Source organism: Xenopus tropicalis, chromosome 6 (assembly GCF_000004195.4).
Source record: "Xenopus tropicalis strain Nigerian chromosome 6, UCB_Xtro_10.0, whole genome shotgun sequence".
Classification (NCBI taxonomy): domain Eukaryota; kingdom Metazoa; phylum Chordata; class Amphibia; order Anura; family Pipidae; genus Xenopus; species Xenopus tropicalis.
Genome location: NC_030682.2, coordinates 19,360,740 through 19,385,226, shown reverse-complemented (window position 1 = coordinate 19,385,226; position 24,487 = coordinate 19,360,740). Strand labels below are relative to the sequence as shown.

General features: G+C 41.3%; 1 protein-coding gene across 2 annotated transcripts in view; it reads right to left on the bottom strand.

Moving 5' to 3' along the window:
* Positions 1-24,487, bottom strand: part of wdr37 (WD repeat domain 37) — a 92,289-nt gene that overhangs the window by 12,589 nt on the left and 55,213 nt on the right. The window contains exons 6-11 of one of the 2 annotated variants that reach the window (XM_012964205.3): positions 20,000-20,135; positions 19,123-19,194; positions 16,637-16,681; positions 14,664-14,740; positions 13,878-14,115; positions 13,607-13,748 (exon numbers count right to left, since the gene is read on the bottom strand). In XM_012964205.3, coding sequence (XP_012819659.1) covers positions 13,607-13,748; positions 13,878-14,115; positions 14,664-14,740; positions 16,637-16,681; positions 19,123-19,194; positions 20,000-20,135 — 710 coding nt within the window. 2 annotated transcript variants of the gene reach the window in all.

Genomic DNA, 24,487 nt, shown 5'->3' with positions numbered 1-24,487 from the left:
CAGGTATGACAGGTAATGAATAGGAAGGGGGGAAAAAACACAATTTCTTGCACTCGGAGCCGAGTCTAGAGACACTTTAAGCTGTGGGTCTCGTGGGGAGCTCGGTGCGATGCTCCTATCCTCCGGAAAAGAATCAGACTCTGCCAAACCCCAGCAAAACTCATTTATCTTGTCGTAGGGAGCAGCGGAGCATGCACTTCCAGCTGACAGCGTGGCACTTTCTCACCACACACCACTGCCCGATCTGGAACATTCTGCTCCCTCCGTGGGTCTCAATCAAGGAAAATACTGTGATGCTAGCACTCCTCATTAGGACTAACAGCTGTCTCCCCAGTCACACAGAGACGGGGAACTGTTTTGCATAACAATCTGCTGAAATTTCACACACAGGGAAAAAAAAAATATGATGTGAAGGATGCTGGACCATGAAGTGCTGATGTGGTATGATCTTCCTTGGCTAGAGATCCCTCATATTAACTCCTCTTTCCCCTGGCATCTTTCATGGGGGGCACGGCCATGAGAACACGAGGCGATCCAACCCAATCACACGAGATAAAGAACGCACTCACTCTCGCTGTGCCGAGAGACATCACCGGAGGCCAAGCATTCAGCTAGAGATTCAGCATCTGCAGGTAACGCTCTCTGACTGGGGCACGGAAACCTTCTTCTGCATTCCTACCTGTTTATTGCCGCTCTTCTTTGAAAGAAACAAAGATACACACTGGGACATCTTCTGTACATTAAACTTTCAATTCCCGCTGTGAACTACATTGAAAAATTGCTTTAAAACAGGTTTGTGTGTGCAGATTCCACAGCAGTCAGTTGCACGTAACCACCATCCATTAAAGAGGGACAAAAAGAAATGGCTTCATGTGTTGGCCATGCCCATTTTTATGACCACACCCTCTTAAATACCACTCCCATTTTACAAAATTTGGCAGGTTATTTAAACTTCTTGTTTTGCTAAAAAAAAAAAAAAAAAAAAAAGGTGAAATTGCCCTTTAAGCTGCGAGTCTCAGTTCCCCCAAGAGACCTGTTTAGCTTTTCGTTACTGTATCTAAGTGCAGGTGTAGCTTGTTAAGTTCTCTAGGCTCTCTGCCAAAAACTACTTAATTAATTAAGTTTGAGAAACATTGTATGTTTTTTAGCATTCAGTCCCCAATGAGGGACTATTCAGTAAGAATCCGGGACTGTGGGTTGAGCTGTTAAAATCGGGACAGTTGGGAGGTATGCTGCATCAGATCAAGCACTGTTGATCTATCTATTGATACAGGGGAACCCTGGAACTACTGCCACCTCTGTACCAGGTGGTACCTTGAGGGTTCCCCCAGCATCCCGCATCATGTTTCTAAAGAATCGGGCACACATGTCACTCTTGTGCTGAACACCATAAATGATGGTAATTGGTCTTAGAAAACTTTCAGTGCAATTATGTCTGGTTCAGAATAAACTGTAAATGCAATTGTGTTCATTTTGACACATTGGCCACAAAGGCACCAGGCATAAGTCCTTCTGGCAACCACTCTGGATTCCAACTCTGGAATTCTGAGGGAGAAATGCTGCATTGTAAGGGGGGAAAAAATGTTGATTGTGCTCAAAATTGCACTTTGCTCAATGCACTTGTGGTCGTATGTGACCCCATAAGGCTAAAGAGACAAGGAAAGAATTCTCTGCGGGTGGAGAAATGAGAGTGTCCACCATGATACTGCCTCTTGGCACAGAGTGAATTTCAGATGAAAACAATGTTTATTTAAAAGGTAAACTTCCCCTTTAGTCAGAGAAATTTTGTTGGAATGCAAAGTAAGGAATGGTTGTGCCAAATATAAAAACCTTTAAAAAAAAAAAATTTGATTTACATATTGAAACTTAAATTGCAGAAAGGAGCATTTTCAAGCAATAACGTACGCCTCCTGGAAAGCATATTCATCTTCAATGCAAAGGTATTGAATGGATTTTTTTTTGCCCACGCAAGAGGCAATTTAGTGTGGGTGACAAAATGCCCCATTTGCTATCATCATAAAAGATAAGGAAGAAAAATCCTTGTAATGGATAAAGTAAAAAGCCCTGTGGAAGATGCATTTCCATATTCCCCTGAGACTAATGGCACAAAGGGCATCTTGACTGCCACTGCACTCAGGCAGAAATGGAGGCGGGCCCTGTTGGAGAAGTGAAGTGATAAATAACATCCGTCCTGCAGTGTGATGGAAACGTCTGGGTTTGGAAGATATTAGGAGAACACTACCTGCCTGAATGTGTAATGCCGACAGTAATGTTTGATGGAAGAGAAATAATGATCTGGGGCTGTTTTCCAAGGTTTGGGCTACAGATCCTGGTTCCACAGAAAGCAAACCTTAAGTTAAAGGAAAACTATACCTCCATGTACAGTGGAGGAAATAATTATTTGACCCCTCACTGATTTTGTAAGTTTGTCCAATGACAAAGAAATGAAAAGTCTCAGAACAGTATCATTTCAATGGTAGGTTTATTTTAACAGTGGCAGATAGCACATCAAAAGGAAAATCGAAAAAATAACTTTAAATAAAAGATAGCAACTGATTTGCATTTCATTGAGTGAAATAAGTTTTTGAACCCCTACCAACCATTAAGAGTTCTGGCTCCCACAGAGTGGTTAGACACTTCTACTCAATTAGTCAACCTCATTAAGGACACCTGTCTTAACTAGTCACCTGTATAAAAGACACCTGTCCACAGAATCAATCAATCAAGCAGACTCCAAACTCTCCAACATGGGAAAGACCAAAGAGCTGTCCAAGGATGTCAGAGACAAAATTGTAGACCTGCACAAGGCTGGAATGGGCTACAAAACCATTAGCAAGAAGCTGGGAGAGAAGGTGACAACTGTTGGTGCGATTGTTCGAAAATGGAAGGAGCACAAAATGACCATCAATCGACCTCGCTCTGGGGCTCCACGCAAGATCTCACCTCGTGGGGTGTCAATGATTCTGAGAAAGGTGAAAAAGCATCCTAGAACTACACGGAAGGAGTTAGTTAATGACCTCAAATTAGCAGGGACCACAGTCACCAAGAAAACCATTGGAAACACATTACACCGCAATGGATTAAAATCCTGCAGGGCTCGCAAGGTCCCCCTGCTCAAGAAGGCACATGTGCAGGCCCGTCTGAAGTTTGCCAATGAACACCTGAATGATTCTGTGAGTGACTGGGAGAAGGTGCTGTGGTCTGATGAGACCAAAATAGAGCTCTTTGCCATTAACTCAACTCGCTGTGTTTGGAGGAAGAAAAATGCTGCCTATGACCCCCAAAACACCATCCCCACCGTCAAGCATGGGGGTGGAAACATTTTGCTTTGGGGGTGTTTTTCTGCTAAGGGCACAGGACAACTTATTCGCATTAACGAGAAAATGGACGGAGCCATGTATCGTGAAATCCTGAACGACAACCTCCTTCCCTCTGCCAGGAAACTGAAAATGGGTCGTGGATGGGTGTTCCAGCACAACAATGACCCAAAACATACAGCAAAGGCAACAAAGGAGTGGCTCAAGAAGAAGCACATTAAGGTCATGGAGTGGCCTAGTCAGTCTCCGGACCTTAATCCAATAGAAAACCTATGGAGGGAGCTCAAGCTCAGAGTTGCACAGAGACAGCCTTGAAACCTTAGGGATTTAGAGATGATCTGCAAAGAGGAGTGGACCAACATTCCTCCTAAAATGTGCGCAAACTTGGTCATCAATTACAAGAAACGTTTGACCTCTGTGCTTGCAAACAAGGGTTTTTCCACTAAGTATTAAGTCTTTTTTTGTTAGAGGGTTCAAAAACTTATTTCACTCAATGAAATGCAAATCAGTTGCTATCTTTTATTTAAAGTTATTTTTTCGATTTTCCTTTTGATGTGCTATCTGCCACTGTTAAAATAAACCTACCATTGAAATGATACTGTTCTGAGACTTTTCATTTCTTTGTCATTGGACAAACTTACAAAATCAGTGAGGGGTCAAATAATTATTTCCTCCACTGTACGTCTCTATAAAAATATATTGCATAAACAAGCTCATATGTAAAACCCTGCTTCATCTAAATAAACCATTTTCATAAAAATATACTTGTTTAGTAGTATGTGCTATTGGGTAATCTTAAATAGAAAACTGCCATATTAAGAATTAAGGGCCGCCTCCTGGGATCACAGGATTCACAGTGCACACAAACAAGCCAAGGCACACATACATGCTAGGCCCCATCATCCAATTAGTGGACAGAGTTCTGCCTTTTGCTCCCACACTACTTCCTGTTACGGTTAGAGCTGCATTATTTCCTGTCAGGTGATCTCTGAGGGAGCACACAGCCCAGCACTAAATGGCGGCTCCAGGGAAAGGATGTAAAGGGGCAATATTTACTGATATATATATAGCAGTTTGGTGAGATTCTTTAATAGGTCATTTAACATATTATAAACTATCTGTTGGCTAAGTATTCACTTTGGGGGTATAGTTTTCTTCACAATTCTGTTCTTTCTTCTATCCTGTTCTAACAATGCCCAAACTGAGGTCCGATAGGGTTTGCTGAGGTGAAAGTGAAAGAACTTGACTGCCTGCACAGAGCCCTCAACCCAACTGAATACCTGTGGGATGAAGTGGAACACTCAGGTGAGCCTGACCTGATCCTGAACATCAGTGCCCAACTTCTTACACAAGAATGGAAGCAAATTCCACCAATAGTGTCCGGGTGAAAAACGTTTCCTGACGCGCACAGGCTATTCTAGCAGTAAAGGGGAGGACCAACTTCATATTTATGGTTTGGAAAGGAGATCTATAGGGAAACGTTTTAGCGCAATATAAAAGTTCCTGGGCATAGGAACAAAAACAATACTTCCTGCTGGCTGTTATGAGTAACATTTTAATTGAATTGGAAGGAAACATGGAAGTTTTGCTGGCTGAATAGTCATTTGCACCAAACCATGCGAGAGGAGAACTTCATACTGAAATGCATCCAAGATGAATCCCAGCAAGATATATATATTCAGCCTTCCAAACATGACCTTGTAACTTGCCTATTATTTTTCATATTTGAGTTCTCCAAGAAAATTCAAAATATCTTTAACCTTGATAGCACAGAACTGAGTAAAAAAGCATGGTAGCATATTTGTAATATCCCATTAAAGCCTACCCTCAATGAAGCCACTAAGCCATAAGTTGGCCATACACCAGACTATCTGCTTGCATTACAAGGTCACAAAATGAGCAGGTCTTAAGGTGGCCATACACGCACCGATAATATCGTACGAAACCTCGTTTCGTATGATATTCGGTGCGTGTATGGCATGTCGGAGAGTCGACAGATATCGCAGGAAGCTGCCGATATCGGCCCACTCGCCGATCGGACCAGTTTGAAAATTTTGATCGGGCGCCATAGAAGGCGCCTGACCAAAATCTCCCTTCAGCGCTGGATCGGCATAAGGAGGTAGAAATCCTATTGTTTCTACCTCCTTACCTGCCGATTCAGCCCTGAATGGTGTGTGGCGGATCTGACGAGGTTTTGTGCGACATCGTCAGATCGCCACGTGTATGGCCAGCTTTAACCAATCTGGCATATACATCAATGGACTGATGATCATTGACCAATAATAAAATAATCAAATCTTCCAACTTCCAACTAACAGGTTCTTTGGTTTGCCCTGAAACATGGACCAATTAACTACTGACTTGGCCTGGATGGCCAGACTTGGCAACAAACATTCCCTTCTCTGAAAATCAGTTTAAGAGAGTGTGATTATCTACAGCACTGCTGTCCAGTTCTCTCCATGGAGTGATTAGCTGACATACTGTAAATGCTTATAGGTGGTGGATTATATCGAAACGATTATGCCATATGCAGCAGGCTATGGGGCTCCTAAACAGGTGGGGGGGGGCATAAAAATACTGTACTGATAAGTGTGCAAATGTCAAATAAGATTTGTTTTCCCATTGCTAGAGACTGTCACAAAAAGTCAATTATTTGATGGCAATCTGGGCCCAAAGAAATGGTTAAAAGGCTGTTTATCTTAGCGTATGCGTTTGGTTGGCATCCACGTCTCTTCCCAGCATTCTGCCTGTACGGTAGGAATAAGGTCCTCTGCATAACAGACTTTACAGCAAACTAATCAAGATGATTCACCACCTTCGTGTTTTTAATGGTACTTTGGGTAAATGTCATGAAAGGCACCTTATAAATGATTGACACCATACCTGTCTAAAAAGGAAAAAGTGATCAAGACTGTGTGTCTGCCGCTTGCAATTCCATCTCAGGCAGCTACACGGATTCCAAAATGTCCCATAAAGTAAATGAATTGTGACAAAAATTCTAATAGAAAAATGGAAAATTTACCACAGCACATTAAAGCCCTAAAAGCTAAAATTTAAAAGGAAAAGAAAAATGTATCTGAAGTCAGAGAGGAAGAAATGTTTATAAAGGTACAGTGAGCTAAAGCAGTGGGAAGCACGGGCTATGCCTTATGCGCCTTTGTACTCTTTGTACATCTGGGGACTCCCTCAGGCTGACAAAGGTCCCAGTGTGGCCCAAAACGTTGCCTTGTGTCCATCTACATATGGAACCATTAAAGCACCTTTGAAGCACTAACTCCCTTTGTCTGGTGTGATACAGAACTTCTTGTTCATCTGGGACCTCGCTGACTTCCCGGGAATAGTCATTTCTAATTCGGGCATAGTAGATTTCTAAGAACACAGAATATGGAAATAAAACAAGGTGATTTTTCTTTAAAAAAAAGAAAACTGGTGCTTTTAGGGTTCAATTCCAACTATGGGGCTATAAACAGAGAATGTGTTTCTGCCTTGTTTTTTAGAGCTCCTATTTTCTTCCTCGAAAGCATACAGGCTCCTATTGAACCTTGGTGTTCATGCAGGGCTGTATTTAGCTGTGCCCTGGGCTCTGGACCTCAGCCCTTCCCCTACCACCAAGGCCCCTGACCACCACCACTGGATTTAGCTGCAAGTTCTGGACAGAAGGCTAGTAAAATAACTACCTAAGTGTTGTGTTTTCTGCCAATATATGGGTGCCTGAGGGCCCCCCGCCCCCTAATGTTGGCATCCTAGGCACAGGCCCATGGGTATTCCATTTATCCATGGGGCACAGTTTTACTGGACAACAAGCTTCTACATGAGAGCTTCTTTACATAGAAGCAGCAAGAAAAAAAGGTGCATATTGTAACCAAGACTAAAAAACAATAGTTTCCAGGATGAATCAGAAGGATTAGGGCTCTGGCACACGAGGAGATTTGTCGCCTGCGTTTTTCCCCATGGCGCTTTGGCGACAAGTCGCCACGACAATACCCATGAAGAGATTTCATGCGAGTTGAGCTCCAGGCGATCTGCTACCCATGGTACACTCAACAGTTAAGCCCCCCTCATGTTTACTCAAGTCGCTCAGAAAATGGTCTGTGTGCGATTTGAAACAGCAGGCGATTTGAAGTAGCCTCGTATGTTTTGACGCTGGCGATTTCCATTGATTTAGCATTGGCGTCTTGTCGCCAAATCGCTCTTTTAAAAATTGCCGGCGACAAATCTCCTCATGTGCCAGAGCCCTTAGAGGTTTCTGATGACAAAAGACCAACTTGCACCATTGATCACACTTATGTAATAGTCAGTGTTATGCAAAGCTGTAAGATACAGAAGCATTTTGTGCTTCAGGTCGATGCCATGGCACGCAGTGCATCATGCTAAAATGGGGAAAGGTCCCTATAAACCTTGATCAACACTCTCCATGATGATCAAAATCCAAAACAAGAAAAGCTGTGATCAAAATACTTGCCATTTTGGGGGTAACTGCGTGTGACACAGTAGTACAGGTATAGGACCTGTTATCCAGAATGCTCAGGATCTGGGATCTTCCAGGTAAATGGGCTTTCAGTAATATGGATCTCCGGGCCTTAAAGGAACAGTAACATCAAAAAATTAAAGTGTTTTAAAGTAATTAAAATATAATGTGCTGCTGCTCTGCAAAAAATGGTGTTTTTGCTACAGAAAAGCTACTATATAAATAAGCTGCTATGCAGCCATGGGGGCAGCCATTCATGCTGGAAAAAAAGAGAAAAGGCACAGGTTACATAGCAGATAACTAGTAAATAAGCCCCATATAATGGGGGTTTATCTGTTATCTGCTAAGTAACCTGTGCCTTTTCTCTTTTGAATGGCTGCCCCTGTGGCTACACAGCAGCTAACTTATATAAACTATAGTAGTCTTTCTGAGGCAAACACACCAGTTGTAGTAATGCAGGGCAACAGTATATTATTTTGTAATTACTTTTATACACTTTCATTTTTTGGTGTTACTCTTCCTTTAAGGCTACTAAAAATCATTTAAACATTAAATAAACCCAATAGGACTGTTCTGCCCCCAATAAGGGGTAATTATATCTTAGTTGGGATCAAGTACAGGTACTGTTTTATTATTACAGAGAAAAGGGAATCATTTAACCATTAAATAAACCCAATAGGACTGTTCTGCCCCCAATAAGGGGTAATTATATCTTAGTTGGGATCAAGTACAGGTACTGTTTTATTATTACAGAGAAAAGGGAATCATTTAACCATTAAATAAACCCAATAGGGCTGTTCTGCCCCCAATAAGGGGTAATTATATCTTAGTTGGGATCAAGTACAGGTACTGTTTTATTATTACAGAGAAAAGGGAATCATTTAACCATTAAATAAACCCAATAGGGCTGTTCTGCCCCCAATAAGGGGTAATTATATCTTAGTTGGGATCAACTGCAAAACGTACCAATAAAAACTATATATTATAAATATACATACAATAAAATGAGGGTGACTGTGTTTTGTATACTTTGCAAATTAAATTTAGCACAAAGTTTTGTTGGTTTGGTGCATCCCTATTTATTTGTAGCATCCTGTGGCAACAATCAGGTATCACTGCATTGTTCTGAAAGTTTTAGATTTTTATATTTAATGGCAATAAATATCTGTTCTTTAGAGTTATGCCATGTGAAAGCTGCCAATTATAGAACATCTAAAATAGAGAGTAGGGCTTTTTGTCTCCGCTGTGCGCAATAAGATAATTATAAGTCTATTAGGCTAGTACTGCCTTGTGAGGGTTTCTTTTCTCTTCAGGTGCCGAGCACTCGGCATGATGGATCAGACAGTTCCAGCCCAAACTGTGCTATGGGTACGGAACTTGTGAAAGTACAGAGTATGTACATGTCACTCCCAGCAGTGTATCCCTTCACCTTATCCCTTATTATGCCTTTATTAACAAGGGCAGCCTCAGGCAATATTAGAAGTAGAGATCCAATATTACATGCAATTTCTCAGTAATATATAACCAGCACTAAAAGGCTTACGTTTGGATCACAAATAAAGAGAAACTGAAGGGGTGCAAGCCTGCCAATTGCCAGAGGTACTAAGGAAAAGGTTCCCTTGAGCGTGCCCATCTTGACATGCTATTATTTGGTCATGTCTACATGTCTACCCACTATATATTGTGTTATTCTACTTGTAGAAACCTGTTCAGGCCAAGAGTAAGAACCTACTTCTTTGAATGAAACTTTCTTGTATTCCTACTGTACCTTTTCCTATGTTCTCACTGCTCCTCATCACCACCTCTATGAATGCCAATCAGCTTCCAAACACACTGGATACCTGTGCAAATATCCAGTGGCAGGACTGTGTCCCTGAGCCCCAAAGCAATATCAAATTAAGACCCTTTTTTCCACAGAAGTCTTCCCCCTAAAAGTGTGTTTATGGAATTCCCTATCTGCTGAAGTTCACCCTTCTGACTAATCAGCCCTGAAACTCCAGCTTCTATGGCTTGATGATTTGCAACCACCCCTAAGCTGAGCTTCTCAACAGCTGCCCAGAGCACATTGAGCATGTGCAGTGCCACTGGCACCCTTAACAGAATCCAAGATGGTGATCACTATGCACACTTTTGAAAGCCTGGATCATTACCATTATAGAGATTTTTGTTTAGGCTGGAATAGTAAAGCTTTGGTAAGGTCACAAAAAGAGAAGATCTTTTGCCGATATACCCATCTCTAGATCACATTGACAGAATCCAGGCCATCCTGCCAATGACCAGATCAACAAGCCAACGCACACCTCACCCCTGCAGGATTTTTAAGCCTGCCCAATTGACACCTGGCCGATTGTCAGACAGATACTGGTCAGGTAGGACCTTCGGAGGGCCTCAGACATGGGCCGATAAGCTTCAGCCAGCAGCTTTTATTGGCTCACCTTAAGTTCAGTATATGAAATACAGTATTTCGGGCTATATTCATTTATTTCTCATAGAATATGAAAAAGATCAGGCCTGACCCAAGTCTAACAACATACTTCACTACTAAACAATGTTTTTATAAATATAACAGTAGGATTGACATTGGTCTTAGGATACAGCTGCTTTCCTTATAAAATAGACTTTCCCTATGGTAGAACCTGCTCTGTGTTATATAGTGTGTATGCTAAAGTGCAAAAAAGATTCTGGACTAATACACTTGAAAGAGCTAGAGCCCCATCTGCTGGATGGAAATGGCTATGCTATTTTGAGGAATTTTAAAGCAATAAATAACGTTTGTACACTATTTCCATGAAACAATTCTATTACTAAGGTTTTATTAGGCTTTTTTAAAGATTTGCTGCATTAGCAAACAGCTTGCTCGGCGGAATATTTAAGGCTGGGTTTATGGATGAGTTCAGGACAGATTGTAGTTTTGTTAAAAAATTTGTGCCTACGTCGGCGGCCTTCTCACAGCCGAGTCTTATCGCACAGCTGCAGACGCTCTTAAGAAGGGCTCTATATTAAGATATAGTGGCAATGAAATTATGAAAAAGGAAAAGCGGCGCATTCAAATGGCCCACAGAAGTAATATTTCAGGAGGAAATCTTCATTCAGATAAACCCACTCCAATTCTAAAGTATTCCTTATAACCGAGTAATAAGCCGACAGATTTAGAAATTGGAAATCTCTACAGGGCAGCTCTAAACCCAAAAATTTATTAAAGAACAAAAATCCCTTAAGGTGGGTAAAAAAAGTCACAATAAAATACATTCAAGGTGTTTAGAGATCTGAAAAGGAAATCACACAGACTGGCACAGGGAAATAAGGAATAGCTGCTAAAGGGACACTGGCAGCAAAGCACATGGATCCCAAATACAAGAACAAACACTCATGGATAAATAGGAATGAAATAAATAGGTCACACAGTGAATGTAGTGGTACTAGAGTAAACAGAAAGCACAGAAACCCTACAGCAGTGGGATCAGTGCCTTGGCTTTGGGGGGGGCGTGTACTTAAAGGGAAACTATACTCCCAGAATGAATACGTAACCAACAGATAGTTTAGATTATGTATTAACTGTAACAGGAAGTAGTGTGGGAGTAAAAGGCAGAACTCTGTCCATTCATTGGCTGATGGGGCCTAGCATGTATGTGTGCCTTGGCTTGTTTGTATGCACTGTGAATCCTATGATCCCAGGGGGCGGCCCTTAATTCTTAAAATGGCAATTTTCTATTTAGGATTACCCAATGGCACATACTACTAAAAAAGTATATTTTTATGAAAATGGTTTATTTAGATGAAGCAGGGTTTTACATATCGGCTTGTTTACGCAATATATTTTTAAAGAGACCTACATTTTTTGGGGGGAAAGTTTTCCTTTAACTTAAGGTTTGCTTTGGGTGGAACCAGGTCCGTAGCCCAAACCCTAGCAAGAAGCCAGAACAGACCATCATTTTTAGTACTATGGGTTGTCCCTGGTTAAAGGAAAACTATACCCCCAGAATGAATACTTAACCAACAGATAGTTTATTATATGTTAAGTGTCCATTTAAAGAATCTCTTCAAACTGGAATATATATATATATCAGTAAATATTGCCCTTTTACATCTTTTCCCTTGAGCCGCCATTTAGTGATGGGCTGTGTGCTCCCTCAAAGATCAGCTGACAGGAAATAATGCAGCTCTAACTGTAACAGGAAGTAGTGTGGGCAAAAGCAGAATTCTGTCCATTCATTGGCTGATGGGGCCTAGCATGTATGTGTGCCTTGGTTTGTTTGTGTGTACTGTGAATCCTATGATCCCAAGAGGCGGGTATAGGCGCCGTTGGTTCGAGGACTGCATCAATGAGCCAATGCAGTCCCCGATCCGATGGAAAAATCAAACCTGCCCGATCGAGATCTGGGCAATTTCAGGCCAGATGTCAGTCAGGCAGGCCCATCATTTCTGCCCATACACAGGCATATAAGCCGCTGAATCATTCTAAAAGGCCAATATTGGCAGCCAAAATTGGCCTGTGTATGGCCACCTTTAGACAAAGATAGGGGAAGATCTTAGGGCTATGGAATGTATGGCTGACACAGCAATGTTTCCCTATGTTTGTAAACTTGTTATTGGTTAAGGGGACCCTGGAAAAAATGTTGGACCTCAAAGGAGTGTTAGAAACGATTAAGTCCAAATCTCTGTTCTCTGATCCAGAGTAACTCACTCAGTACTGTACAGTGATTTCCCCAGAGCTCTGCCTTCCTTGCTTTTCATAACCAAAGCTGAAACCTACAGGGATAAAACAGGGTGTGCTTCCTGTCTAGCATAACATAACATACAGAAATATTGCATACAGCTGACAAATACAGGACATACAAATCTTTTGACACCCCTGAATGTAACTAGTGCTTACATTTTTAATATCTTGCTTTCCCTACCCCACGTGCATGCACATGGATGAAGGAGATGAGTGCGTTGGGAACATTAAAGGGAAAGACAAGCCCACCAATAACTCTTGCTGCAGCTGTTTGCAGCTATTATGGCACAGCAAAGACTTTTTGCTATGAGCCCTTGAATTGCTATTCTTCTATTCTATCTTTGCCCAATGGTAGGACAAAAGTATGTCAAAGCTTTGTGTCACAGTCAGCTATTTTGAAAGACAGTTTGCTCTAATATTTTTTCTAGGCAAAAAGACAAGGAGACTTAATTTCTTCAGGCTGTTTAGCTAAGAAGGAGAATCTGAATTAAAACCTTCTTGTCATTTTACACTTGCAGAAAAGAACGACCAAAGCTTCAGTTATTGCGCTAAAGTTGGACACAGCTGTATACTGCCACTTTAATATCAGACAGAATTAAAGCATTAACATACCCAGTTATGGCTCCAGCTAGGGATGGGGTGAATTTACCTTATACAACAGGGAATCCAGGTGCACTTACCCCAGACCATCAGCTTGTAGGGAGTTAGAATACACTTTTTCTTGGATATCTGCAGGATGGCACAAGCTGGACTATCGCAACTGGAAAGTTGCAGTTAAAATTGCTTTATTGAAGAAGAATCGTCCTACCAACAAGCCTTACGCATTTTGTGCCTTTCAGGGCATGTGTCAATGATAAAGTGCCCTCTAAGGCGTGAAAAGCATAAGGCATGTTGCGGGATATTTCTTCTTCAATAAAGCAATTTCAACTGCACCTTTTAAGTTGTGATGGTCCGGTTTGTGCCAGCCTGCTAATATCCAAGGAGAGTAATAGAAGCATACTCTACTTGCTGCTGGTGCAATTTAGCCATACAGGCACTACAAAATGTGTGTGTAGCACAAATTATTATATAACGGCGTTCCTTGTAAAATGGGAATCTACTCACTCTGTGTGGCCCTGAAAGACATTCACGGAATGTATTGAAGGATCTCTGAAATCCCACAGACGAAAAGTGGTGTCCCTCGATGACGTAACAACCAGGCGTTGTGTAGGGTGTGTACAACAGTGGGTTAACTCCTGGTCGTGACCTGAAACCACAAAGAGATTGGCTTATATATATAAGAAGTCTATATAAATATATCTCACTAAAATTGTAATACAGCCACCAATGTCCACATCAGTTTACAGTATGCAAGATCCAAAATCATTACATGTACCTGTAAGGGAGTGGACGAGCTCTGATGTCTCTACGTCATACAAATTTGCTGTCCTGTCCCACGAGGCCGTTACTGCTTGCTTTCCCCCCACCAGCCAATCGGCAGCTATGACAACACCCTGGTGGCTTTTAAGTGCAGTTAAGGGGACCCTGACAGTAGGGCAGTCACTTGAGGCATCCCCATCCCCATCATTTTCATCTTTATCAGAAAAGTCCACTTCTTCCTCTCCAGAAATCTGCTGAGAACATGAAATTGTAGGCTTGTACAACTTTGCAAATTGAAAGGAACCTGTAATCAAAGCACTGTCATTTGGGGTCACAAAAAGGCTAAATTAAGCCTTGTGTCCATATTGAGAAAGAACATTATGGATTCTTCTACACTAAGATCCTAATATGAAGGTAATGTCATATCACTTTACTCCAGTAGCTCCCCAACTGTGGAGCTGGCCCATTAAGGGGACCCAGAATAGTGTCAGGTGGGCTAAGACTGAAGGCCCAGCCTAAAAGTCAATTAAGGGTCAGATTTGGGGTGAGAACGTATTCACTCAAACTAAGACTACTACATAACTATTACTACAATATTTTCTGATATATAACTTTTTTTATAAGTTAAGAGGGGCTTCAACCGAGGGGTAAGACCTTCAACCGAGGGGGCCTGTAATACATATTAATGGTATTGTGTCCTGGCCTATAAACACAGATTCCACTCATTACAATTTATACTGCACAGAACCAAAACAGGTTGCCCAGAGCCTTGTGGCTCTAGGGCTGAGACGGTTGAGCTTACACTGGTGTCTGCTGTTGGCTGAGGGGTGGGTAATTGCACCATGTAACGCCAGATGTGAGCGGTCTGATCTCCAGATGCTGAGGAACAAGAAAGTCAGATTAGACAAATAGGCATCAAGAGTTGACTCTAGTAGTTATGATGGTATCTAATTGGGTTTTCATTATGGAGTACAATAGGTACATAATATGCATTATTTAGCTCTAAATATGTATGTAAAAGAGCCGAGCAGCTTCCAAAGATACAATAACAGCAAAGTGCGACGCTATACCAACCAACTATAGATTTCAGAAATGTGCAGAAAAGAGGCATGGGGACCCATTTTTCTACCACTTCATACAGACCAATAATTGTCTTAAGGTGGCCATACACGGGCCGACTATAGCTGCCGATATCGGTCCCTTGGACCGATTCGGCAGCTAATCGGCCCGTGTATGGGGAGAGCAGATCGGCCTGGCCGACCGATATCTGGCCTGAAATTGGCCAGATCTCGATCGGCCAGGTTAGAAAATCTGGTCGGATCGGGGACCGCATCGGCTCGTTGATGCGGTCCCCGATCCGACTGCCCCATTGCCGCCCACATAATCCGATCGTCTGGCCCCAGGGCCAAACGATCGCATTATTATTTTTTTTACCTAAATGGTCCCCGATATCGCCCACCCGTAGGTGGGGATATCGGGGGAAGATCCGCTCGCTTGGCGACATCGCCAAGCGAGCGGATCTGCTGGTGTATGGCCAGCTTTAGAACCAAATTGGTTTATTATGCCCTGTTCTTGTTAATTCTAGGTGACAATAACTGATAACGAGATCCTGTGTTTTTAATCATCTGATTAAACTGTCGCTTGTGGAGACTTGAGCTGGGCTAGTGTGCAGCACTGTGAGTCGTTGAAACCATGGAGCACTGAGCATGTGGTGGCCTCCTGAAGCAGGACAAAAAGTACTTCGGGCCAGTCCATTTCCTATAGGCACCAGCCCAGGCATCTCCAATATTTGTTAACTTTAATTGTCCGCTAAAGGAGAAGGAAGGGTTGAAATCATTGGGAGGAGTGCTAAAAGTTTCACACCCTCCAGTGATTGCATTTACTGAGCTTATACCCCAGGACAATGGCCCAATTAGCCTGGGGTTCTTCTCAGCGAGCACCACAGAGCCATCCTCATCCTGCTTCTCCTTTCTACACAAAGTAAAGTGAAATGGCCAACATTACAAAAAGCTAACTTTTTCACTTTACCACTTCAGCCATGGGGGTAGCGAAGAAAGTTGAAAGAGAACCTCATGTCCAGGGCAGTTTTTTGTTAACTGGAGCACCGGCCCTGGGTTCTCGACTAATTGAATACAATCACTGGGGGGCGTCTAACTTTTGGCACACCCCAAAGTAATTTCACCTTTCCTTTAGACTTCAAACCCACACCCCAGTGAAATGCTGAATCAAAACAGGTAGCAAGACACCACTGCAAAGTTCATGGCAAAAGCTACATTGGTATGACTCAAGAATATATAAAAACATCAATGTTAGCACATCAATCCCATTAGGAATCAGTGGCACAACTTGTGGTTTCCCACAAACAGGAAATTTAGGCAATTAAGCAAATAAGTTAAGTGAAGTGGTAAATCTGTTGACACTAATCCCACCCATGTGGTTTGCATTACACTCAGCAATAGCAATGACAGGGGTTAATTATACTGTACACTTTAAATACCACCTTTTGTCCAATAGAGGGAGCCAGGACAACATCTCTTTCTCTAATCCAGAGCGCGTTAAGCTCCTGAATAACTAAAGTGCCAATCCTCAGCTCAAGAATAAAATATTTACTAAAGCGTCACCTCCCGCAGCCAGAATTTTCAATTCTCATTACATAAAAATCCCCTGCATATAGTAGTGTAGCCTCAGCTTACTAGTTTATGGCTGGCTGCAGGCAAAAATAAAAAGTAAATGATGTCGGTGCTATAAAAATAAAGTATAAGTATAAAGCATTACCTGTTAATGCAATCTGTTCTGTTGGGTGAAACTTTATAGAATTCACTGTATAAAGAAAAAAAAAAACCAATATGTCTATAAATCCATGTTAATGTTCAGATTAGAGGAACGGTAGAAAGCGATACAGGCATGGGACCTGTTATCCAGAATGCTCAGGACCTGGGGTTTTCCGGATAAAAGGTCTTTCCATAATCTGGATCTCCATAACTTAAGTCTACTAAAAAAATAATTTAAACATTTTTGTTTTGCCTCCAATAAGGGTTAATTTTATTAACTAAGATATAACAGTACCCTGTACTTTGTCCTATTACAGGTATCAGACCCCTTATCCAGAAACCCATTATCTAGAATGTTCTGAATTACGAAAAGGCCATCTCCCGTAGACTCCATTTTAATCAAATAATTCACATGTTTAAAAATGGTTTCCTTTTTCTCTGTAGTTATAAAACAGGACCTTGTACATGATCCCAACTAAGATATAATTACCCCTTATTGGGGGCAGAACAGCCCTATTGAGTTTATTTAATAGTTAAATGATTCCCTTTTCTCTGTAATAATAAAACAGTACCTGTACTTGATCCCAACTAAGATATAATTACCCCTTATTGGGGGCAGAACAGCCGTATTGGGTTTATTTAATGGTTAAATGATTCCCTTTTCTCTGTAATAATAAAACAGTACCTGTAATTGATCCAACGAAGATATAATTACCCCTTATTGGGGGCAGAACAGCCCTATTGGGTTTATTTAATGGTTAAATGATTCCCTTTTCTCTGTAATAATAAAACAGTACCTGTACTTGATCCCAACTAAGATATAATTACCCCTTATTGGGGGCAGAACAGCCCTATTGGGTTTATTTAATGGTTAAATGATTCCCTTTTCTCTGTAATAATAAAACAGTACCTGTACTTGATCCCAACTAAGATATAATTACCCCTTATTGGGGGCAGAACAGCCCTATTGGGTTTATTTAATGGTTAAATGATTCCCTTTTCTCTGTAATAATAAAACAGTACCTGTACTTGATCCCAACTAAGATATAATTACCCCTTATTGGGGGCAGAACAGCCCTATTGGGTTTATTTAATGGTTAAATGATTCCCTTTTCTCTGTAATAATAAAACAGTACCTGTACTTGATCCCAACTAAGATATAATTACTCCTTTTTGGAGCCAAAACCATCCTATTGGGTTTAATTACTATTTACATAATTTTTTTAGTAGACTTAAGGTAGGAGATCCGAATTACGGAAAGACCCCTTATCCGGAAAACCCCAGGTCCTGAGCATTCTGGATAATGGGTCCCATACCTGTACAGAGAAAAAGGAAATTGCTTTTAAAAATTAAAATTATTTGCTTATAATGGAGTCTATGGGAGATGGAATTCCTCTAAATTCAGAACTTTCTAACAGACGTGAGAGATAAATTATGTGTAACGCAATAGATGCATGATGAGCTAGGCGATAGATAGACAGACAGACATAGATAGTGGCAGTATATAGTAGGGCTGTATCAGCACTATATAGAGACCCATTACATCAAAATGTGAGTTTAGAGCTCAATACATATAAACTCACATTCTATTCATTCCTACGGGGTATTTAGATGCACATTTATCAATGGGTAAAAGTAAGAGTTTACCATTTGATAAATACGCTTACAATTCCATAGGAATGAATAGAACATGGGTGAGTTTATATGTATTAAGCTCTAAACTCACATTTTGATAAATCTGCTCCATAGAGGTTCCATTGCAGTGATTGTAAGGAATAGGTTACCAGTTGAATTTTGGTACAGTATTTTAGAAATGCTCAATTCATGCTTATGTTCTGTAAATGTTTTATAAATGTATGCCATTATAAAAAACAAATCTCAGTTTTGGGCAGTGGCACACAGGACTTTTTGTAGCTTGTGATAAATCTGCACTACCATAGGTGACAACACCCCCATTGTTTCCTTCCCACTAGAAATAATACAATTGGCTAGAAGACAGACGCATCGGTTTCTGTTAAGAAGTAGCCATACTTTGTGTTGTGTATGTCATCCCACCAGTAATTTGAAAACTGTCAGTGGGAAGGAAACTAGGGATGCATTGTTGCCTCCAGTATTGCAGATTTATTGCGGGCGACAAACCATCCCATGCACCAAGGCCCTTAGCATCTGAGAGGGCTACCTGCACAGGGACTCACAGCGTTATGTGCCCGCAGGTACCTGTACAGGTCCAAAACTAGGCAGGCTGTATGAATCAGTACTGACCAACAGCAGCCTCCCCTTTAACAGAACCACCAACTGAGCATCAAAATACACCAGTAAATCTGCAGGAAAAGTAGAGGAGGACTTATGAGACCAAAAGTGTAAGGGAGGACTTATGAGACCAACGTCCCCATTAAAATAGATTAAATGAGTTAAGAATACTGAAATGATAAAAAAACATAGCGACACACTATCAGCATTTAATAGACCCCCTTTGGTTCTGTATATTACCTGATCCAGCGTGCCCAACATACTTAATAAGGCATTTCCCAGTCTCTATACTCCAGAGTAATGCTGTGTGATCTACAAAAAAATGTACAACGATCATAAAATGCAAACATGATTATTGCTATGGTGATAGAACCTAGCAGCCAATCCTACGTATTTATATTTATTGATTTATTTCTTGGTATTTACATAGCACCAACACATTTATGAAGAGTTTTAAAGTGATTATACATCATTCACATCCCCATCTGTCTCAGTAGAGCTTACGCTCTAAGGCTCCTACCACTTATACCAGTGGTTCTCAAACTGTGGGGCTGTCCCCTGAAGAGGGCTCAGCCCCTCAGCTGGTGTGGCTCATCCTGAAGGCCATTTAGGAACAGATTTGGCCCTGCAATCTGAGCTGAACACTGAAAGGTCATTAGATTGTGAGTTCCTCTTTGCAAGGACCCACTTCCAGTTAGGACAATTCATGGCACTTACTATATTAGACTCATAGCCTACAGGGAGTTTAGTTGCCCGCAGTAGCTGGCATTAACCGCAGGCAACTTATTTCCCTGAAATGCCTTTTCCTGAAAAGGCATACACATCGCTTGAAAGTTGCCTGTAGGAGGAAACTTTGTGTGAAAAAAGAAGCAATGCATTTGCCTTTCCACTGGTGATTTACCGTGTAGCAGGCATTTTGGGGGAGATTAGTCGCCCACGGTAGCAGATTTAAGCGTAGGCAACTAATCTCCCTTCGGAGATCAGCCTAAAACTGCAGTATGTTTGATCCCTATGTGTGTGTGAATTAATCTTTATTTAAGTTAATGGGGCTATGGACAAATATTTACATACCAATATATACAGATAAACAACAATGGAGGGGATGGGTTGGACTGACCTGCAGAAGCGGTTCCCAGCACCACTGGCTGCGTTCGTGTAACACTGACATCCCAAAGGCCATCTCTGTGTCCAACATAATCCTTTACTAGCTGACAGATAGCTCGAGAAGTTGTGGTCTTGAAGCTAGAGACAATCTAAAAACAAACATATACATAATATAAACATCCAGGACATCCACAAGGCCTTGGTTAAAAGGCAGGAAGGAAAATATCCTTTGATTATTCACTCCAATAAACATCCTACGAAATAAGCCCCACTTCCAGGGTTTAACTCAAACAAACAAGCTTTATACACCAGTGTATGTACTTTACTTTCAGCAAAGGCTGTGGCACACATAGAGACTAGTCGGCCATGACAAATCTCCCTTGTCGTGGGCGACTATTCTCCCCGAAATGCCATCCCACCTGTGTGCCACAGCCCTTACTGAAAGTAAAGTACATACACTGGTGTATAAAACTTGTTTGTTTGAGTTAAACCCTGGAAGTGGGGCAACTAATCTCCCCGTGTGCAAGAGCCCTAAAACATGGCAGTGCTTCCTTAAAACTGATGATGCCCAAGCGAATGCCTTACATTAACTGGTCCGATAGGAGACTGACATGGTATTGGATGAAGTGCTGTTGGCCCCACACACAGAAATGGAGGAAGGTACAAGAATTTGGAAGCAGCTTTGAAGGCTCAATGTTGCTCATTCTTCCAGACTTCCCTCTCCAATGCAGAGACAGCTCTGTGGGTGGCATCCATTATGCTTTAATATATCCCCCACCCCAATAAAGCAGACTAATGAGGTTATTTGCCAGCATACATACGCCAGCTCAACAGCAGTGTCTCCCTCACAACCATAACTGCAATCAGCTTGTGCACAAACACTGTGCAATGAACTGTCACTGAAATACAGAAAACCAAAGCTGTAACCACAACTGCAATTGCAAGGTTTTAGCTAAGGTAAACAAATAAATATATTAAAAAAACAAAAATGTTGCCACTTAGATATCCAATCATGAGCCGACTGCCATGGCCAGGATGAAGGGAAAGAGATTGTCAATTTAAGTTGTCTCTATGAAGGAGCAGCCAGGTATGGGGGGGGGGCATGGAGTCTACTTCAGCCCGAACAGAATGGAATTGGCCCCCACTAGATTAATTAAAAGAAATGTTGGGCTTGCTCATGTCAAAAATGGGGATATATTGTCCCTTTACTTAAAATAAAGGGGAAATGTATCCCCATTTTAGACATGAGTTCATTTAGTTAGGGCTATTGTTGCAGGAAAGATCGTAATTGCTAAGTGTATGGCCACCTTTAGGGAATTGTTTCTTTAAAAATAATGGAAAGGTTGCATATTTTTTAACTGATGTATATTGCAAAATTGTTCAAAATTATGTTTACTCTTCAAAAAGCTTAAGTTGTGTTTGGGTGGAGTTCCTGTTGCAATAGTTAATTTAGGAAAATGTGGTAAATAAACTTAATAATCCTACTTCCCTTATGAATGTGCGTTTGTGAGCAGGTATAGGGGTTAAGGCTGGTCTACCCAAGGTGTCACCACTTACGGGAATCAAAATACAGTCAAGACACTGGAGAAGCGAACCTGCCTTTTATATAAAACATAAGGGGTCATTTACTCCAGACAGAAGTGCAAGAGAACGAAGGGGCATAATAGCAGGCCCCCTAGTCCTCATTCAAAAAAAAACTTCTGTTCGAGGTCTGGCTGTTTGGCATAATTCACACATGGAAATGAATTTAAGCTTATAAAATAAATAAAGAGACACACAGGTTCCATATTCCATATAAGATAACATGGATTATTAAAGCAACTTGGTTAGTGTCCACAAAACACCGCAAATTCTCTGTTAGTAACTTGAGTCTGAGAAAGCAGGCCTCGGAGACATGTGCCAAACTGGAAACAATGCAGCAACGAGGTTAAGAAGTAGAAGGCTACCATACCTTTCAACTGGCCTGTTATATATTACGGTAATATACATGTGCTAACTTGTTGATAAACAGCCAAAACCATGGTTATCTGCCTTCCTAATAAAACATCATCTAGTAAACAGCCAGTAAGAATTTTATAGGTAGGAGTAAGGGGAAGACGCATAGGGCACTTAGTCACGGTGACTAATCGGCACACCACAAATGATGACGCGTCACGGCTAAAGTGGCTAACTGCCCCATGTGTCTGCTCCAAATTGCACAGCTGGCCCTTAGACAAACTGGGTGAGGGCCTGAGCATTGGTGTGATTTGGACAAATCTCATTCCACTGTCAAGTTTCAAAAGATTTAAAAAAAACTTTTTCAGTCTGCAGCAGCTAACCAAAAATGTGTGTTCTGAACTTCACCTTTTGGCGTGAAAGTAAGTTGTCTGAACATTATCCCTCTATTATGTCAACTTCTAACATGATGATGTTCTTGTCTTTGTTCCAGTAGCTGCCAAATCTTTCATAACAGGCACGTTAACAGTATTTAGGTGGCCAAACACAGGCAGACTACAGCTACTTATTGGCCCATGGGCCTGGTGTCTGGCAGGTTTGGATATCCTGTTGGGCGAGAAGCACATTGGCACTTGTGTCATTTATCAGATCTCTGTGGGCCCCAATGGATGAGCTGATCCTTGGCCCTAGGGCCAACGATCCGATTAGCCTGATTTGCGCCAGCAGGTAGGTGGCCAAATCAGCCAACCTCACTAAAAGTATGGTGGTGCACTAAGGTCATTTTACATTGTTTCTGTTTAAGGGCACTAAAAATTATGTTTTTATTTTTTCTTTGTATTAGACCAAAACAAATATGAGATTAAACTAAGAAAAGTTTTCTGCAGCTCTGCTTGCACAGTACACTTTGGGGCACATTTACTAATCCACGAACGTCCAAAAAGCGCCCGAATGCGTTTTTTTCGTAATGATCGGTACTTTGCGACTTTTTCGCGAATTGTCGCGACTTTTTCGAGTTCTCAATACGAAAGTCGCGACAATTCACGAAAGTTATAATGGCAATGAAAAAGTCGCGACAATTCTCCAAAGGCATAATGGCAATGAAAAAGTCGCGACAATTCTCCAAAGGCATAATGGCAATGAAAAAGTCGCGACAATTCTCCAAAGGCATAATGGCAATGAAAAAGTCGCGACAATTCGCGCAAGTCGTACCAGTTACGAAAAAGTCGTGACAATTTACGGGAAAGTCGTAACGGCGATGAAAAAAATCGAAAAAAATACGAAAAAGACGCAAAATGTTCGTTTTCCAATCCGAATTTTTCTGATTCGGATTCATGGATTAGTAAGTCAGCCCCTTTGTGTGACCAACAATCATTGGATCTCTAGACAGTTATCCTTGTGCAAAAATAATGGCTTGCCCCCCAAATAATTACCCCAAGATGAAAAACAAAACTTGTTTATTGATAGGATAATAGAATTGACTCTTCCCGTGCCATATTCGTGCTGTACTGTACCTTGCAGTGAACAATTTTCTCTCAATGTCATTTGGAATTTGTTCTGCACAAGTTGCTGGGGATAACGCTCAATAGCACACATTGAGGCACAAAATAGTAACATATTGGGCAAGTAATGGCAGAGAGTAAGCTAACTGGCAGTAGACAAAAAAAAAAAAAAAAAAAAAAGAAGTGTGTGTGTGTGTGTGTGTGTGTGTGTGTGTGTGTGTGTGTGTGTGTGTGTATACACATATATACATATATTATTCTCAGCAATGTCAACGCTTCACAAACAAATCAATGAATAACATTTATTATACATGTGTAAAAATCTAATGTTATCTTATCAGTGCTAAGTGTTGCATCTTTCCCATCATACCCGTCGCTCTGTTCTGTTCACTGAATGGCTACATATTCCTGTTATGGCAGGATCGAGGGATAAGATAACATTGCCTTTGCTCTGATTTACAGTTGTGCCCTAATCAGCTGTTGCTGACTCCTGAAAAATGATTCAGATTTATATTTTGCAGATATCAGGGATTATAAACCTGAATGTAAAGATTGTGAGGGCGCTGTTAATTTGCAGGGGGTGCTAATTTGCTAAAGGGTCTTCTCTTCTCAAGCAGTTCACAAGGAATATACATGTGTAGTTAGGGTAAATGCTAACTAATGAACAAAGTAGGAGGGTAGAAAAGCTACACCTTATGTTTTGGGCTTTTGAACCAGCTCAAGTAGCTCACAGTTCATGCACTGGGCTACTGACAGTTACCTGAACCTAGGCACCAACTCACAATATACAGTATAACAGAAATTTCTCACTCCAAAGCATATCAGTAGTTTTACTAATGTGTTACTGATTTCAGATATCCCCTCAGCTTAGATTCTTAACATCAGGCCAGAACACACTGAGCATGTGCAGTGCCACTGACACTCAAAGGACACCTAACAAGATTCAAGATGGCGAGACCTGGATCATTACAGTTAAGGGCTGATGAAAGTCTTGGTTGATACACTAAATTCAGTCTGTATAATACAACATTTCTAGCTTCTGTTAGTCTTAAATTCTTTAAATCTAC